The following is a 17,713-nucleotide window of genomic DNA, read 5'->3' on the forward strand; positions in this document are numbered from 1 at the left end:
ATCTAAGTGTCTCGGACTCCTCTCTTCCTTCCCCTCCATACCAGCCAGTCCCATAAGTTCCCCCTCTAGAGGAGGTCCTGATGCTCTTTCCTCTCACATGTCCACTTCTCCTCTCTCTTGTACAAGAGCCGTGGCCTCCTGAGCCCCTTGCCTGCATCTGCTGATCCCCTGCATTCACTATCCACACAGCTGCCAGCAGGGGCTCTGAAACCTCCGGCCCCTCCATAACGTTCCTCTGCATATAACTCTCCAGCAGCTCCCCAGGTCACTCAGAGTAAAACCCTGAGTCCTGACTGTGACCTAAAGCCCCTCTGTGATCGGGCTCCCTTGGGCAACCGCTCTGGCTCCTACGTCCCACTCCACGCACACTGGTTTCCTTCTCATTCCATGAACATAACAAGTACGTTCCCACTCCAGGCATTTGCACCTGATCTTGGCTTTCCCTGGACCCACGTGCCTCAGAAATCGACAGAGCTCCCTCCCTCTCTTCCTTCTGGTCTCTACTCAGATGACTGCTTTCTAAGTCGGCTGCCTTGCAAGCACACTGTGTCCTTCTATCTCTCTTAGCTTCCTTCTTAGCACACTCGCTATCTAACCATGTGTTTATCTGGTCTCTGTCTATCTCTTCCACAGGATGTCAGCTCCACCGGGTCAGAGTGTGGTTCTTTTGGTCAGTGCGGCATCCCTAGAGCCCAGCACTGGCTTGGCACAGAGTAGGTGCTCAGTAACCACGTGTGGACAGAATTCTGGGGAGTCCAGGCGCTGTGGACAGAATTCTGGGGGGTCCAGGCGCTGGGCGGAGTGTGATAGCTGAATTGTGGGTCATCACTGAACGTTAGTCCCTCCTAAGAGATGGTCTTTGTGTCAGATCACATCACTGCTTTCCAAACGTTAAAGGTTTGCCTGTGACCTTCAGGACTTTTATCCTGTCTGTGAACCGCCAGAAACACTTTTATTTCATACATTTCTTTAAATCAATACACTTGATTGGTTTTTTAACTCAGCCTCATCCTAAGCTTTCGTCAAAAAACAAAAAATCATGTTTGGTGTGCTGCTTTCCTTTTGCTCTGATACAGACTAAATAAAGCATGACTATTCATGCAAAAGTCGCTCCACAACCCTCCTGGGGACACCCAGCTCACCCGGGCGGCGCTTGGGCTGCACCGCGGGCAGCACAGGGTTACTCTGACTGGACGTCCCTGGTTATTGACACTCCTCTGCCTCTCAGGGTGAAGTCCGTAGGGTCATTCCTCCCAGGCCAGACCTGCTGGAGCCAGGTGCCTGTTGTCGGGGGACAGGTGTGGCAGGGCGGGGCCCCTGCACGTGCGCAGGAGCTCTGGTGGAAATGTCTAGTGTGGCTGCTATGAAGTCCCTGCTGTTCTCTGCCACCCTCTCTGACCACTCCAGCCTTGTTTCAGCTCCTGGAACTTTGCCAAACACATTCCCACTTGGGGCCTTCACACAGGGCGTCCCCGAGTGGCTTTCCTTCCATAGGGACGCCTCCCCAACCCCGAGACCCTAAGTCACACTTCCGTTCTAGGCTCTACCAACCTTCCCTGTGCTTCTCCTTGGGAGCAGGGGTCCCACTTTGCAGCCAGCCATTCTGCCTGAGGTCATTTATTTAATATCCTTCTCCCTGCATGACTGCCAGCTCGGTGAGGAAAGGGCAGGCCTCAGGGTGCGGTTCCGCCCCACTGCCCACAGCCCTGTTACCACACACCTCCCTTCCTTTCTCATGCACGTGGACATCCCACTCCAGCCGAAGCGGCCTCGTCACCTTCCTTTCCAGCACAGTTTGGTTATTTCTGTCTCCACACCTTGACTTTGGCCTCTGTTGTATCCTCCGCCCTCTTCAAAAACCAGGGCAGGACCACCTTCCTCAGGAAGCTCGCTGGCATCGCCCTCAGCCCTGCGGCTCTATTCTTACCACCCCCTCGGCATCTTCAGACCCATGAGCTTCCTCTGCTTCTCACTGAAACGGCAGTGACGTACAGTGGTCAGCACGTGGGCTGCAGAGCCAGGCCCCGGGGGCTCAAGTCGGGGCTGCAGCTGGGGGACCTCGAGGAAGTGATGCAGCCTCTATGCCTCGCCTCCTCCAGATTCTCAACGTCAGTGCTCAGAGTCCCCAGGAGGATTCGTCAAAACACAGACTGCTGGGCCCCAGCCCAGAGGTTTTGATTCCTGCAGTCTGGGTGGGGCCTGAGAATCTGCCTTTCTGACAAGTGCCCAGGTGAGGCTGCTACCGCTGGTGCAGGGACCCCACTTGGAGAAGCACTGTCGTAGTCGTTAGGGAAAGCAGATGGAGATGAATTCATATAAACCGGGTAGAACCACATGGCACGTAGTAAGTGCTCAACAAACATGTTAGCTGTTGATACCAGTTCATGCCAGTGAGTCTGGCCTTCCTTAAATTCAAGGAGACCTGAGTCCAGGGTCTGGCCACACCGTTTCCTGGCCCTGGGACCCTGGGAAAATCACCTGGCTTCCCTGAGTCCCAGCGTCCTCATCTTCACAGGACTGTCCTGGAGGTCCCTTCCCAGGATAGCCTGAGCTTCCTAAAGGGCTTCAATACACAGCTGATGCCTGATGGATATTTCTTGAACCAAGTGAAGTTTGAAAGATTGGGAATTCCCTGGTGGTCCAGTGGTTAGGACTCTGCGCTTCCACTTGCAGGAGGCACGGGTTCAATCCCTGGTCAGGGAACTAAGATCCCACATGCCGCACAGCATGGTCAAAATAAATAAATAAATAAATTTTTTTTTTTTTAAAAAAGGAAAGGAATAAAGATTGAAGCTGCAGAGTACAGCATGAATATGAGGCACGGCGGTCAAACAGGCTCGTGAAACACTGAGATCTGAGGCCCCCGCCGCGACCCGCAGGGTACAGGGGGGGATGTCAGGGAGTGAAGCCAGCCAGGTGTGGGACAACAGGAAATGGTGAGCAGTGTGGCAAGTCAGGAGCCAGGCCCCTTCAGAGGAAGCAGCCACCATCTCTTTCAGTGAGATGTGGCAGTGTGTAAGCGCAAGCCCAGGGCTGTCAGTCGCTCCACCTGTGGCAGGAGCAGGAATGAGGGTTGTGATGTGAAGTCACCCAGCAGTCAAACATGACCTACTGTGGACCAGCTGCCAGCTCGGAGTGGAAGCAACTTAAGGGCGGCTGGCCTGGGCTCAGGGCTAGGATCCCTGAGGACCCAGGGAAGGGCAAGGAGGCGGGGGGCAGGGTCCCCAAGGACGGGTCTGAAGTCATCAGGATCTAGACGGGTGTTTGGCTTCAGGGCATTTATTTCGTGTTCCTCCGCACAGGCCCTGGGGCCAGGTATGGGGACAAGAGACCAGGCAGGGGTAGCAATAAATAACACGGACAGACGGGCTCCCCTCCAGACAGATGAGGTTAAAGGAGGTTACAGGGGAGCCACAATGCGGAGCTGGGGCGCTGGCAGGGCGGGGACAGCTGGGAGGGAGGGGGAGGCCAGGCCCCCAGGACCTCACTGTCACCTGTCCCGTCCCTTTCCTGCCCCAGCTCCCGCTACTTTGGGGAGGAAGGAAGCCCACAGCCAGTGGGGGCCAGTGAGGGTCCTGAAGGGGTGGTGGCCATCCGGGCTGCCCCCGGCTCCCTCACTTGACGCGGATTTCAGCATACTCGGCCAGCTCCTCCGTCAGGGTGTAGCTGTCCTTGGTGGGTCGTTTTCCCAGGTCCGAGTGAGAATAGCTCAGGTCCAGCTCTGGGGGTTCCCCCCGAAGGCCCAGCAGCCTCCTCTCAGATCCCAGGCGCCTCTCACTCTATGAAGGGAACCAACCCATTAGAAGGTCCTGTTCCACCCTTGACAGATGCAAAGGCTGGAGTCGCTTGCGCCTCCCAGAGCTGAGTCCTGTGTGAGGACCACCAGCCCAGCCAGCCCCACGGTCCCCAGTCCCCCTCTGGAGCTCTTGCCTGTGCCGATCCCCGCTACGCAAAACCACCTCCTCGCCGCCAAGCCTGAAAGTCGCCCACAAATGCAACGTCTCCAGGAAGCCTTCTTCAACATCGGAATTTGGGGGGGGCACTCAATTCAGTCCATAACATGCCCTTAGATTAAAGCCACCTGGCCGGGTGCCCACCTTCCCCAAGTTCTGTAAATGCCCGACTCAGTACGTTTGGGTCTGGTGTGGTCCCCCTCCTCCACCTGGGAGATCCTGCAGGTGCAACTTCGGCTTCCCTGTCACGCTTTCCATCCCTACCCCCCACCTTTGGACACACACACACACACACACACACACACACAGGACAGTGGCCACAGACATACAGAGGGGAGCAGCAATGGGACAGACTAGACAAGGCCAGGAGTGCTGGGCAGAGCCAGACTGAAGTGGGGACCAACCTGGACGCCTGACGGGGACGCACACACATGCACGCCAACCCCAGGGCCCAACACGGGCCCAGAGGTGGGCACACTGAGGCCCCCGGAACCTACCTCCTGGGGTGCTCATTCCAGGGTAGAGAGCTCTCTGGACTATTGGAGAAGGAAATGCAGTCATAGACGCAGGCGGGGTGGATGAGGGCTTCCCTTGGGCCCCGAGCTCCACAGCCCCCCGCCAGGCCCTCGGGGCCCCTGGCGCACAGGATCTCCAGCTGCCCCGCACCGCAGGGCTCTGGCCTTACCTCATATTTCTCCGGCGCCCCAGAGATGCGGAAGTCACTGCTGAACAGGACGGGGGGCTCGTCCCCCGCCGGGAAGCTGGGGCTCTCTGTCACGTTCTTTCTGCAGGGCAAGACGTGTCAGCTCCAGTGGGACCCCCAGGTCCCCCCACTCCCCTCTCTATCTGCAACCCCATCTACCTAAGAGTATGGCCCAAGGGAGCCCAGAGCTGCTCCCACCCGCCTCTCTAAGATGGGCAGCAGGCGCTTTGGTGAGCAGCCTCTTCCTGTCCACCACTGCCCACCCCTCCTCTGCTTCACAGCTGAGGATGAGCCACCTGGGCCCTGGTCTCTGCCACTTTCAGGACCCCAGCCTGGCTGCTCCGGGCTCTCCTCATTCGCTCTGGGGCTATCCGCACCCCCTTGCCGCCACGATGCGGAGCGGGGGGTTAACTCCTTGTCAGGAGAGCTGATGTGCGCACCACAAGGCAGAAAATTAACAGCGGCGCACCTGTGGCAGGTGGCTGTGGCTTGGGACTGCGGAGCGTTTTGTTTTGTCTTGTTTTGTTCTGTTTTTTTAAGATTTCTTTGATGTGGACCATTTTTAAAGTCTTTTCATTGAATTTGTTATAATATTGCTTCTGTTCTACGTCTTGGTTTTTTGGCCACGAGGCATGTGGGATCCAGCTCCCCGACCGGGGATCGAACCTGCACCCCCTGCCCTGGAAGGTGAAGTCCCAACCACTGGCCCACCAGGGAAGTCCCTGAGGAGCGTTTTTGATACCACAGATATATGTAATCATTGGGGCTTCCAGAACCAACTGTGACGGATGTTCTGGGTGCAAGCCAGGGGTACCGGCTCTCCCCATCACACCGGAGTGGCAGGAGGCCACAGCACAGGATGCGGGGCACAGGTATCGACTGGTGAGAAGTGCTCGGCCCAGGCACTGGCATGCGTGACCTGACCACGGCGGCCCACGTTAGCCGGGGCCCTCTCTCCTCCATCCAGCTGAACATTCTCAGAGCAGAATCCTCCCTCCCTTGCCCACCCCCAGCCTCCAACTGCTCTGCCCCTGCCCTGCCCTTGGAGGCCACCCCGCCCCGCCCCAGCTCAGCCCGGAAGGCTACTCACTTTCTGCGCGTCTGGGTGACGTAGCAGACGACGGCAATTAAGATGGCAAAAGCAACCACCGCTCCCACGGGCCCGATCTTGGCCCACATCAGGCGATCTGAGGAAAGAGAAGACCCAGGCGCCCTCAGGGCTGCCGGTGGGAGTGAGGACACCTGGGTTCTTAGGAGACAGGCTGGGGCAGGGGTGAGAGGGAAAATATTTACACCGCTGGCATATCCTTGCACTGACTGGCTAGCCTGAAGGCCTTTGCTGCTGGAGGGGCCAGTAAAGTACAGGCAAGCTCGGGGCAGCCTCTCCTAACTGGCTGGAAAGGGCATCTCTACCACCCGATCCGCTGCGCAGCCTGACCCATGCGCAGCCGCTGGTGATCAGCCTTGGGGAGGGGAGCTTGGATCCAAGAGGGGTCCTGTCTGTCCCTTGACGCCCAGCCCCAGGCCACACCACTCACGGGCTCCCTGGAAGGGCAGCTCCAGGCTCTTGGTGCCATAGAGGTTGTGGGAGGAGCAGATGACCCGGGGCGGGGCCTGCGCCTGGCCCCGCAGCGTGAGGATGCTGGTGAGCAGGAGGCCGCTGCGCTCCGAGTACACGAACTCGCGCTCCGTCTCGTTCACGGTCACGTTACGCGAGGGCAGCTCGAAGGCCACGGACGGCTCTGGGTTGGCTTTCACCACGCACAGGCACTGCACCGTGTCACGGGCCGCTGCACAGTGGGACTCCAGGAGGATCACGGGGGCAACTGCAGGGGCAAGACCAAGACCCCGCGGGCTAGAGACAGGGCCTCGGGGGCTCCTTGGCCGTCGCAGAGATGAGCTGCCTGTTCCCCTCTGCACTCTCTTTTACGTCCTCTCTAACTCTGCTCACCTTGTGAAACATAGATCACGGTGCTGCCTGCTCAAAGCCCTCCCCCCCTCCAATTGCTCCCCGTGTCACTTAGAATAAAACGCCAATTCTTTGCCTTCGCCTGCAAGGCCCTGCAGGACTTAGCCACGCTCTAATCTCCTGCTGTCACCCTGGCTCATTCCCTTCCAGCCACACGAGCCTCCTTGCTTGTTTCTCATACTTGTGGAGCTTTTTCCAACAGCCGGGGCGGGGGTGGGGGGGTCTTGCGTTTCTCCCTCCGCTAGGAACACTTCCCTGACACCTGCCAAACTCACGCCCTCACTCCAGGCAGCTTCTGCGCAGACCATGTCTATTTCTCTGACCACCCCATGTAAGTTGCACCTCGCTTCAATAACTGTTCACTCGAGTTTTCTCCCCAGCACTTATCCCTACCCGGGTTATACACTGATGTGGCTGGTCTTGTATTTGCATCGAGAGTCTCCACTCTGTCCCCCACACTTAGAACATGACTTTCTTTTTTTGCCATACCACACGACATGCAGGATCTTAGTTCCCTGACCAGGGATCAAACCCAAATCCCCTGCAGTGGAAGCGCAGATTCTTAACCACTGGACCTCCAGGGAAGTCCCTAGAACATCCCTTTCACCCGGCAGGAGCTCTGGGAAGACTTACTGGATGAACTACTGCGTTCAGCCAGCTCCCCTTCCAGGCCATCCTACAGATGCCCCTACTCACTCCCTGGAGCCCCCTGCATCCTGACCCTCCCTCCCTCGCAGGATTCCCCGTGGTACCAGGTACCACCCTCCACCCAATATCATTTTGTTGAGCTTTGCTTTGCTGCCATTTAAATTACAAAAACGATACTGGTATTTTTTTTCCTTTCATTTTCCAAAATATGAAATTATAATAGAACATTGAATGTTGCTTTTTAAACTATGTTCTCTTTCCCTCATGGAGAGTCTGGCATTCCCCTCTGCTTGCTCTAGACTGACCTCTGGTTCTCAGCCCTGAGCAAAACCCACTTCCACACGGGCAAAAGATCTTTGGCCCACCTACCCCACTTATTTTCAATTTCCAGTAAAAAAGAAAATGCAGGTAACAGCGACGGAGCAGGGAGTCACATGAGCCGTGTAGTGGCAATAGGGATCATCCCATTTGGAACCTCAATGTGTACATATCTCTACGTCTAGTAAATGAACAGTTAAGTATTCCAAATTCTGTTGAGGCAGACGTGCACTATGCTTGCTGTAGTATTGACAAATTAACACACCACAGAGTAAATTAGTAATGACAAACATGAACGGACAGTGATTAATTTTTTAAAAATCCTTTCATTCAATACTGCGCCACTGGTACTGTTGTGACAGTGTTGCGGGAACGCTGACACCCTGTTGCATGTGCTCAGCATCTTTGCAGCATTGCCGGCAGCCTCGCGACCTATGAAACCCTGATTGACACTAGATAAGCCCCAGGTCCCACAAAGGATGGGGAGTTTGGGGTGAGACAGCTTTGGCTTGAATCTCAGCTCTGCCATCTACTGGCCGGTCGCCCCGATCAGGCCACTCAGCTTCCTGGGCCTCCGAGATGAACTTCTCATGTGTGCAAAGAGGGGTAATGGTCCTTGACTTGCCAGGGGCTACGGGACTCTGTTCTGAAGTGGGCACATGAGCTTGTTGAAAAGAAAGCTTAGGGACTTCTCTGGTGGTGCAGTGGTTAAGAATCTGCCTTCCAATGCAGGGGACATGGGATCGATCCCTGGTCTGGGAAGATCCCACGTGCCACGGAGCAACTAAGCCCGTGCGCCACAACTATTGAGCCCGCGCTCTAGAGCCCAAGAGCCACAACTACTGAAGTCTGTGCGCCTAGAGCCCGTGCTCTGCAACAAGAGAAGCCACCGCAATGAGAAGCCTGCACACTGCAACGAAGAATAGCCCCCGCTCGCCACAACTAGAGAAAGCCCGCGCGCAGCAACAAAGACCCCATGCAGCAGAAAAAAAAAAAAAAGAAAAGAAAAGAAAAAGAAAGCTTAACATCCCATGCAGGGATCGAACCATTCCAGCAGAGGAAGCAAGTGAGCAAAGCCTTGGCAGCAGGAAGGCAGGCGGATACCCAGCCAGGAGTTCAAAGGAGAGATGAGTGGGAAGCTAAGAGGTTGTCTAAGACTTACGGGGCACATGGGACATGTCGGGCACTATGGGCGCTCACCATAATTTCCTTATACTGTCATATCCGTTTTTCAGAGAAGAGAATCGGGGCTCAGCAAAGGTGAACTCACTTGTCTGGGATCACACAGCACATCTCCATCACAAGATGGAGATAGAGCTGGGATTCGGACCCAGGTCGATTCAGCTCTGTCGGGTACTGGGCACCAGTAACATTTCCGTTTCCTCCTATTAAACGGGTGAAGGGCAGTCCCTGCCCCCAATCACGTTGTTGTGAGAATGAAATAGGTCAATATGCACAAAGGGCTGAAACCAGTCTTCTAGTCATCACAGGGTCTCAGTGAGGAGAGTGCCCTGCAGGTCCCATGCTGTGCTGGGACCCAACAGCCCCCCCCCCCGCCCCCTCCCCGCTCAGGAGCACCCACCATCGTCAGCGAGCATGGAAGCCCCGTTGCTAGGGGACGCAGACTTTGGGGACAGAGAGGGACCTGAAGCCCAACGCCCAGAGGGTAAGCACAGCGACACAGGCCTTGGAGCCCGGTGACCGGCTCAGCAGGGGTGGGGTGGGAGGCACAGCTGCTCCTCCCCTCCGGCCGACTGAAGGCCTTGAGTACCTTGGGTACCAAGGACTGCAGGGGAGATGAAGCAGCCAGAGGTTTAAGAACTGGGTCGACAGGAGTCCAGAAGAATCCTGGCACTGGCCAGCCTTCCAGCTGCATGGCCTTGGGGAATTCTGACCTTCAGTTTCTCCTCAAAGGGGACGACGATAACACGTAGCTGCTTCAAGGGGCGACCACAAGGGCTCAGCAAAATAACACGCGCAGGGGATGCAATCCTGGCCCAGAGTAGGCCCTTAATGATCATTTGCTGCCACCGCTCTTATTATACAGCAGGGTCTGTGACTGAAAACGTTCGTGAGCTGGAGGTGTGTGTATGATCAGACATTTCCACCAGATCCTCAGGGGGTTCTCTGACTCTACACCTAAGAACCCCTGGCTTGGGATATAGGTTTAACGGGGAAAAGCGTGAGGTAGAAGGGTGGGCATGTATGGAGAAGGCGGGGTGCCCGCACAACCCATATGCGTGATCACGTTGGATGCCGCGAGCGAGCAGAGACTGGGAAGGAAGGTGCCCAAAGAGGAAGGGTTAGCAGGTGGCCACCACCTTGCCCTGGAAGATGGTACTCCAGGAATAATCTGTCTCTGCTGACTACGGCCACACGCCATATTGAATATACGGACTGTGCCCAAAACCTTCTGGCAAGCTTGTGTGGTAGGGACCATTGTAGGTGGAATCATTTGGAGACAAGTGCCAGAGGCCAGGCTGGAGCTGGGGAGGAAGCAGGGGCAATGGAACTACAAAGGTGACATTCCAGAGGGAGTTGCTGGAGGAGGGGGAGTGGAAACTGCGACTTGGGAGCTATGACCCGAGTGACGGCCGGGTGGGGGTGGGGTGTTGGCGGTGATGTCCACAGAAGGTTGGGAAGGGCTCTGGTTGGCAGTGGAACAATGGGCTTCATTCCCAAGACAGTTGGCTTTTTATATGCATCCGTCTCATCTCTCTGGCTGTACCATTATCTGTTAATATGCTTGGTGTCCTCTCGGTCCTACCCCCCGCCTCCCACTGAGCCACACGGCCGTGCATGTAACAACGGCTTGATCAATGTATTCTGATGTCATAACATAGGATGAGGTCAATGGGCAGCACAGAAGAGTGGAACCAGACCACTGTATTTGAATCTCAGTTCTGCCGTTTTCTGGCTGTGTGACTTTGGGCAAGTGACATAACCTCTCAGGACCTCAGTTTCCTTCTCTGGAAACTGGAGACAGTAAGAGAACCTCCCTCATCGGATGTAACAAAAACGAAAGAGTGGGTCCCTGTACAGAGCTTCCAACATTGCTTGGTGCCTAGCGACGCTCCATAAGGGTCGGAGGTCATGGTTATTCTTTTAGTTAATGCAAAGGGGCTGTGGCCACAGGATTCAGAAATCTCCTTGGTCACAAGCCCACACCAGGATGTGGGGATACCGTATTCTCAGGTGGGGCTTTTATTTTCTTGCTGTGGGTTCCGCTTTCCTCCCTTCCTCATCCTTATCTGACCCCTGGCTGGGATGCGTGGGTACCTCCCGGTCACCTGGGTGTCCCCCATTGAGCCGTCTATCACAGGGGTGGGTGGGCAGGAGTCAAGCCCGGCCGCCCTCCTCAGGGGCAGCGGATGCAGGGGAGTACTCACACTCCACGGATAGGTTGAAGGCGGTGGCCCTCTGACCGTACTGGTTCTCGGCCACACACCAATATTCTCCATCATCCTCGGGCACGACGGCGGGCAGCTCCAGCTGCAGCTCGCTCTCATAGATGACCGTGGCCAGAATCTGCTTCTCCTTGAAGATGGTAAGAATGGGATCCGGGTTGCTCTGTGTGGAGCACAAGATGGAGACTGTCTCCCCCTCCACGGCCACCACTGTCCCGTTCACCGTCGGCTTCCAGGGTGCATCTGGGGGGCAGGACAGGGGGCCGATGGTCAGAAGCTCCCACCCCCAAATGTGACCCCCGACGCCCTAATCAGGGCACACCAGCTCAGGATGGCTCAGGTAACCCCAGGCCTGGGCGTCTCGTTTACAAAGACAGGGGTTCTGCAGCGACAGCGCTTGTGTTTGAATCCCGGCTCTACCCCTTCCCAGCTGTGTGTGGACCCATGTCGAAACCCCTCTGGGCCCCATTTTTCTTATCTGGAAAATGGGCTTAATAATATTCCCAACCTCATAGGGGTCACTGAGAACCAACTGTGACAAGCACTGTTTTAGCCTGAACAAGGTTAGATGAAGATCCCTGCCCGTGTGGACAGATGCTGTATAAGGAAATCAAACATATAGTTGGCAAGACGGGGATAAGTGCTTTGCAGAAAAATAAAGGTGGGATGGGAAATCGGGGTAGTTGACGGTTTTCACTAGGATGGTGAGGGAGGGCTGCAGTGAGCCTAGAAGGAGGTGAGTAGGAGCCAGCCGTGGGGAGGCCCCAGGGGAAGAGTATTTCTGGAAGGCACTCAGAAACTGCTGAGTAAATGTTGGCCGGTGCTGTCATTTTTATTATCCCCAGCCCTGGGCACTTTGCCTCAATAAATATTTGTGAATGAATGAATGAATGAATGACCTCTCCTTGGCTCCTAGTTAAGAATCCTGTCTGACGGGCCCCCTCTCCCTGGGGCCCCATAATGTTCGGGGGCTGGGAGAGGCCTGGGTTCTCCTCAGCCCTCCCATCAGAACTGCAATGGGGTTTATTTTAAAATGCAGATTCCCGGAGCCAGGCCCAGCTCTACCCGCAGGAAACTGAATTTAACAGGCTTTCCTGGGTGGCAGGGATTGCCTCTGCCTCTTCCCATCTTGTCCTAGCGAGGAGAGTGGTGCAGAGTAGGTGTTCACCAGATACTCGTGGGGAAAATGAAGGAACTCCTTAACCTGCAACTTCCTCTCCATCTCCACCTCAACCACGGGCATGGTCCCGACCGCGCCCCCACTGGGCCCCCAGCTCCGCCCCGGGAAGGGGCGGCGACTCACACATGACGCTGAGCCCCACGGTGCGGTTGTCCTGGCCATAAGCGTTCTCGGCCAGGCAGGCGTAGACGCCGTCCTCCGCGGGCGTCACCTCGTCCAGTTCCAGGGACAGGCTCTCCGTCACCGCCTCCCGGAGCACCGTGCCGTCCCGCATCCAGGTCAGCAGCGGCGGCGGGTTGCTGTCGGCCCCACAGAGCAGGCTGACGTGGGAGCCCTCGATGGCCTCCACCGAGGAGTTCATCTCCACAATCACCGGGGGGTCTGCGGCACCGGAGACACAGGACGTCAGCGGGCACGTGCCGCAGACCCCGCCCCCGGCCCGCACCCCGGCCCGCACCCAAGCTCACACTTGACGTCCAGGCTGGCGTAGCCTTCGAACTGCAGGGTGGTGTTGGGGAAGGAGGCCTGGCAGCCCAGCCGGTAGCCGTTGGCCTCCCTGGTGGGCACGAAGTGCAGCAGCGACACCTGCACCCAGGTGCCCTCGTCCTCGCGGAGCCGCCCCAGCACAGCCGGCTCCCCGAGCCCCTCGTGGCCCAGCCAGCTCAGCTCCGGGTGCATCTCGGGGCAGTTGTCAGGCACCATGCAGCTGACCTCCACTTCTGTGCCTGCCACAACCTCTGGGGGGACCATGATGTTGGGGGTGTCTAAGTGAGACGGGGAGATGGAGGGTGAAGGAAGCAGCATCGGACCCCCACGTTGTCCGACTCCAGTCCTGGTACCCGCTCCCCTCCCCATCCTTGGATGCAGAATTCCCTACAACCTTCTCTCCTCCTGGGTACCCTTCACCCAGAAGCCCTCCGCAGATCCAACCGCAGATGTAATAATAACGGAAACAACAATATAGTGGTCTGAGTACTTTACTGTGTGTAACTTGCCCGTCCTTCCAGCCATGCCGAAAGTAGAAAGTGGGTAATGTTATTTTGCCCATTTTGCGGATGAGGAAACTGAGGCCACAGCGCGCATGGGATAAAACTGAGCTTCAATTCCTGTCGCTCTGGCTTCATCGTCTGTGCCCTGGACACTACATTATATTCCTCAAGAAACCTCTCTCCTTCCCACGTTTGCTTTGGTTTAGCTTCCACGTGCGTGCGTGCGTGCGTGCGTGCGTGTGTGTGTGTGTGGTGTGTCCTGGAGCTGTCTGGCTGTGCCTAGCGGCGGAAGCGGGGCCTCTCTGTGCATCAGGGCTGTAATCTGGCCCCTCATGTAGACTCAGAGCTGATGGCAAACCTGAGTCTAAGGGTTCCATGCCTCTCGGGGCCTCTCAGAAATGAGGCAGTAGACCCTACTCTAATTGCCCAAACTGGCCCGGAGCTGCATTTTATTTGACCTAAATTTAGGGTATTTTTTAAAAAAAATATCTGAATCAGCAGCTGATGCTGAAAAAACATAGAAAAATACAGTTCCCTTTGAAAATTCGGGAATTCCCTGGCGTTTCAGTGGTTGGGACTCTGTGCTTCCACTGCAGGGGGCACGGGTTCGGTCCCTAGGATACCGCATGCCGTGTAGCACAGCCAAAACCAAACCAAAACAAACAAACAAACAAATGGAAAACTCAGAACGCTTGACAGCAATGACCCTGCCTTCTCACCCAGCACCACTTAGACGGAGCTGGGCGTCAGGTACCAGGCACTGCTTTGCCCACTTGACAACTGTTCCCTCATTGAACTTTGAGTGCTGTTCTTAACCCTATTTTACAGAAGAGGAAAACAAGGCCCAGAGAAGTTAAGTAACTTGCCCTCAGTAGCCCAGCTAACATAGGAATCCAGAGGCCTGGCTCCAACCCCTGGGCCCGCTGCCTTTACCCCAGGTGTTTCTGGAAGAGTAAGACCACTGCTTTCCTCTGAGAGCCCTGCTTTGCCTGTTTCAGTCATCTGCCTGGGCCGTGTGGGCGGGGGGGGGGGGGTTGCACCCCTCCCCCCAGCCAAACCAACAAGTCCCTGGTCCTGCCAGCTAGACCTCCCTGGAAAGGTGCCAGGAGGACTTCCTGCTCCCCCTGCGCCCCCTGCATGGCCCCAGCCCCACGGCATCTGCACAGCCCCCGGGAACTCACTGATGATGTCCAGGACGCTGTGCTCGGAGAAGGTGTACTGGTTGTAGCCCCCCAGGTCCCCGCGGAAGTAGTACTTGCCGCCCAGCTCGGGGCTGAGGTTGCTGAGCAAGAGGGTGCAGTTGCGCAGGCCCAGGGCCCCCAGGAGGCGGCTGCGGCCCTGGAAGCTCTCGTGGACGACTTGGGTGCGTGACTTGAAGACCACCGGCGGGTAGTTTTTCGGGTAGGGGCTATTGAAGTACCAGACGCCGTGCACAACGGCCGGCCGCAGCTCGTCGGGGAAGTCGAAGCGGCAGGGGATGGAGACACACGTGCCCTCGAAGGCCGAGATGGACGAGGGCATCCAGGCCCCCCAGTGACCCCCGCGAGAGGCTGTGGGCAAGCAGGACCGCTGAGGCTGAGGGACACGTCCTGCCCGGATGCCCCCAATCCCCCCGCTCCCATCACCTTCCACTGCCCTGTGGGGCGGGGGCGGGGTCCAGGGACCCACAAAATCAACCCCAGCCTGCTCAGGGGCCAAGACCCCAGGAGCCCCAGACCCCCAGGCATTACCTGAAATCATGATCCAAAACAGAGGCAGTGCCGTGAGGAATATCATTTTGTACAGCAAGTGAGCAACAGCTGGATGGGGGAGAAGAGAGGAGAGGGTTAAAGGCCAGGGGAAGTGAAAAGGGTGCTTCTAGTAAGGCTTTAGGAAGCAGCCTGTTCAGATGTTAGCCACTGCTGCTATTATTATGTATAATCACAAACACATCTATGGGCATCAACCATGAACCACCCCCAGTACTTTACGACACAGATTCATTTGATCTCTTTGAGGTAGGTGCAATTATTATCCTCACTTTGTAGCTGCGGTCCAGAGAGGTTGAGTAACTTGCCCGAGGCCACACAGCACATAAGTGGCAGAGCTAGGATTCAAGCCCTGTCTGCCTGTCCAGGTCTGCAGATTTCACCACCAAACTGTCCTGACTCTATGTGGTAGTGACGTGCTAATAATTGTCTTCATCACCATCCTGCCCTTGGGGATCTCCAAAGAGTAAGGATAGAGCCAAGTCTGGACCAGCATCAGGAAGCAGGGCAAGCCAGGAGGAAGGGGAATTTGGAACCCTCCCCCTCACCTCCGTCTCCCTGAGTTGGGAATGTCTTCTGGTCCCACTTGAAGCTGTCAGCCGGCCAACCTGGAACAAGAGTCAGACAGGCGCAAGGAGGTGGGGGCCTGAGGGTCCCCTGCCCCTCCCCGTCCACTTTCCGGATCTACTGTGAGTAGATCCTGCAGGCTGCCCACACGGTCTCTGTGGCCCATGGACGCTTGGGACCCTCCCACACAGCCTGAAAGCTACTCTGTGGTCACCTCCCGAGGCAAACTGCGATGGAGGAGAACTCTCGGGAAGGAAAGGGAAGCAGCAGAGCTCTGGGGGTGGGGGGAGGCAGGGGCAGTGAACGCGGTGAGGGAGCACATGTCCCACGGCTGAGGCCTGGGGGTGGGAGGCAGGGACCCAGCCCCATCAATGACTGGGTTTCACATCATCAGCATTCCCAACATGCCACGTGAATTCCTGCCGCCCTCTCCCACCCTACAGATGGCCCCTGGCGTCCCCACCCTCCAGAGGCGAGAGCCCGGTACAAAAGAGCCCTGTTCCCTCAGGGTGAGGGTGCCTCGTCCTGGGGGGCTTCTGGGGTAGATGGGGGTGAGGGAAGAGCTGGGCGAGCCTGGCTGGGCTCTGAGTGGAGCCAGGAAGGACCAGGGATTGGGGTTAGTGACTCCCTGGCACCCAGCTCCTCTGTGGGTCGCCTCAGGGCTGGACCCAGTGTTTCCAAGTGGCTGCTCTTCCTGGCCTTTGACACTCTCTTCCCACGGACAGACGCATGCGGTCAGACACATGCAAATGCCCCCATGAAACGTGACGGATCTGGACGCAGCCAGAAGAAGCAGCCTCGCACCGTAACACCCGTCAGGGCTCTGCACACGCCGACAGGCACCGAGACCCCCGTGCGGCAGACACACACACACCTGCGTCCTCCTGCCCACCACACACCGGGACGGGCATAGGCATGGCAATCGGGCATACACACGGACCTGCCTGCGTGCCATGCTCGCAAAGACACTCGGACCGGCTATGGACAGACCCACTCAGACACATGCGGATGGACACGCGGCAGATGCCACCTTTGCACCTGCGACGGGAAGGTACAGGAGGTAGACACAGGTGAGGGCCACGGGGCCTGGGCAGACGTGTGAAACAAGTGTGTAGACCATGCAATCTGAATGGGGGTGAAAATTGGTTCTTGGGGTGGGGTCCAGAAAAATCTTAGTTATTACAGTGGTTTGTGGCTCTCTAAAGGACCACGGTATATAAACATATACAGTCTATCCGTAATATTAAGATCTCACGGGGGGAGCTGGATTAGGAAAAACAGGTCTAAAAGCTTTCCTTAGTGGGGTGTAAATAAAGGTGGAGAAACACGGATGTGGATTACGACTCACTAAGAGACGTGCACGTGCATGTGCACACGCGCCCCCGTCAGGTGCTCAGGTGCTGGAACTTGCTCACTCACAGCCCCCTGTGCCCGCACCCTCCCAGATGGCAGGAGGCAGACGTCTGATCACCTGGGCATCCCTCCACTCTTCACCTGTCCCTGGATGACTTCCACCCATCTGCCACAGACTTAGGAGCCCCAGGGCAGAACGTCCACCAGAGGGGTGCTGAGGAGGGCTCTTCATTCTTTCTCTCTGTGGTTTCTTCCCAAGGCCCCGTCACTGTCCCTGCCGCGGTCCCAGCCCACGCCCAGAGCAATCCTAAGCAGCACCCTCCCCCACCCTAAATTAGCGGCAGCTCCCAGCCACCATCCACGGCCCAGACCGCTTCGTACTGCACATGCCCCGGGCGGCCCTGCCCAGTGCTCTCAGCCCCAGTCCTCTGTTCTCCTCCCCGTCCCACAGCCCTCTCGGCTGCAGTACTCACCTGATGCTCTTGCTTCTGCACCCTCTGCTCCGCAGGCCCCGCTCGCAGTCCCCTGGCCTCCCAGGGTCTAGGCCCCCACTGACCAGCCCCTCCCCTCCCCCTGGGTGCCAGGGGCCGCCTGCCTCCAAGGCCCAGCTCCTCCCTGCCCCCGGGGGAGGGGGGCACAAAGGGCCCTTGTCACCGCTGCTTGAACTGGGCAGCCTGATGCCTGGGTTCTACGAGCTCCTTCCTGGAGGGGCTGGGGGCGGCTGCCTCACTCATTCCCCCCTCCATCACTGCGTACCCTGGTTCTGGGTCCCTGGGAGGATGCTCTAAGATCTCTGGAGTCTCAGGCTGAGAAGCAGAAGGCATTGTCCTCAGCGTCTAGGGGATCTTGGTGGCAGTGTTAGGGATAACCCCGGGCCT

General features: G+C 57.1%; 1 protein-coding gene across 3 annotated transcripts; it reads right to left on the reverse strand.

Annotated features, from left to right (window-relative positions):
• Positions 1-3,253: 3,253 nt before the first annotated feature.
• Positions 3,254-17,398, reverse strand: MAG (myelin associated glycoprotein). Of its 3 annotated transcripts, XM_060288748.1 has the most exons (13): positions 17,309-17,333; positions 16,423-16,520; positions 15,464-15,523; positions 14,898-14,966; positions 14,349-14,717; positions 12,646-12,942; positions 12,302-12,559; positions 10,981-11,241; positions 6,195-6,482; positions 5,747-5,843; positions 4,639-4,738; positions 4,451-4,489; positions 3,656-3,779 (listed from the first exon to the last, which is right to left on the reverse strand). In XM_060288748.1, the coding sequence occupies exons 2-12, from the start codon at positions 16,484-16,486 to the stop codon at positions 4,463-4,465; spliced, it is 1,890 nt and encodes a 629-aa protein (XP_060144731.1). In that variant the 5' UTR covers positions 16,487-16,520; positions 17,309-17,333; the 3' UTR covers positions 3,656-3,779; positions 4,451-4,462. The 3 variants fall into 3 exon arrangements, with proteins under 3 accessions (XP_060144730.1, XP_060144732.1, XP_060144731.1); XM_060288747.1 differs by lacking the exon at positions 4,451-4,489 and having other exon boundaries at positions 3,254-3,779; positions 17,309-17,331; XM_060288749.1 differs by lacking the exons at positions 4,451-4,489; positions 16,423-16,520 and having other exon boundaries at positions 3,254-3,779; positions 17,309-17,398.
• Positions 17,399-17,713: the final 315 nt, after the last annotated feature.

This window comes from Globicephala melas, chromosome 19 (genome assembly GCF_963455315.2).
Source record: "Globicephala melas chromosome 19, mGloMel1.2, whole genome shotgun sequence".
NCBI classification, from domain to species: Eukaryota; Metazoa; Chordata; class Mammalia; order Artiodactyla; family Delphinidae; genus Globicephala; species Globicephala melas.

Excerpts from the sequence above, each read along its gene's own strand:
- MAG (XM_060288747.1), bottom strand. The coding sequence starts at position 16,486 with ATGTGTCTGAGTGGGTCTGTCCATAGCCGGTCCGAGTGTCTTTGCGAG. Across the intron at positions 15,524-16,422 it reads CGAGCATGGCACGCAGGCAG|GTTGGCCGGCTGACAGCTTC; the intron begins GTCCGTGTGTAT and ends CTCTTGTTCCAG. Across the intron at positions 14,718-14,897 it reads GTTTTGGATCATGATTTCAG|CCTCTCGCGGGGGTCACTGG; the intron begins GTAATGCCTGGG and ends GCTTGCCCACAG.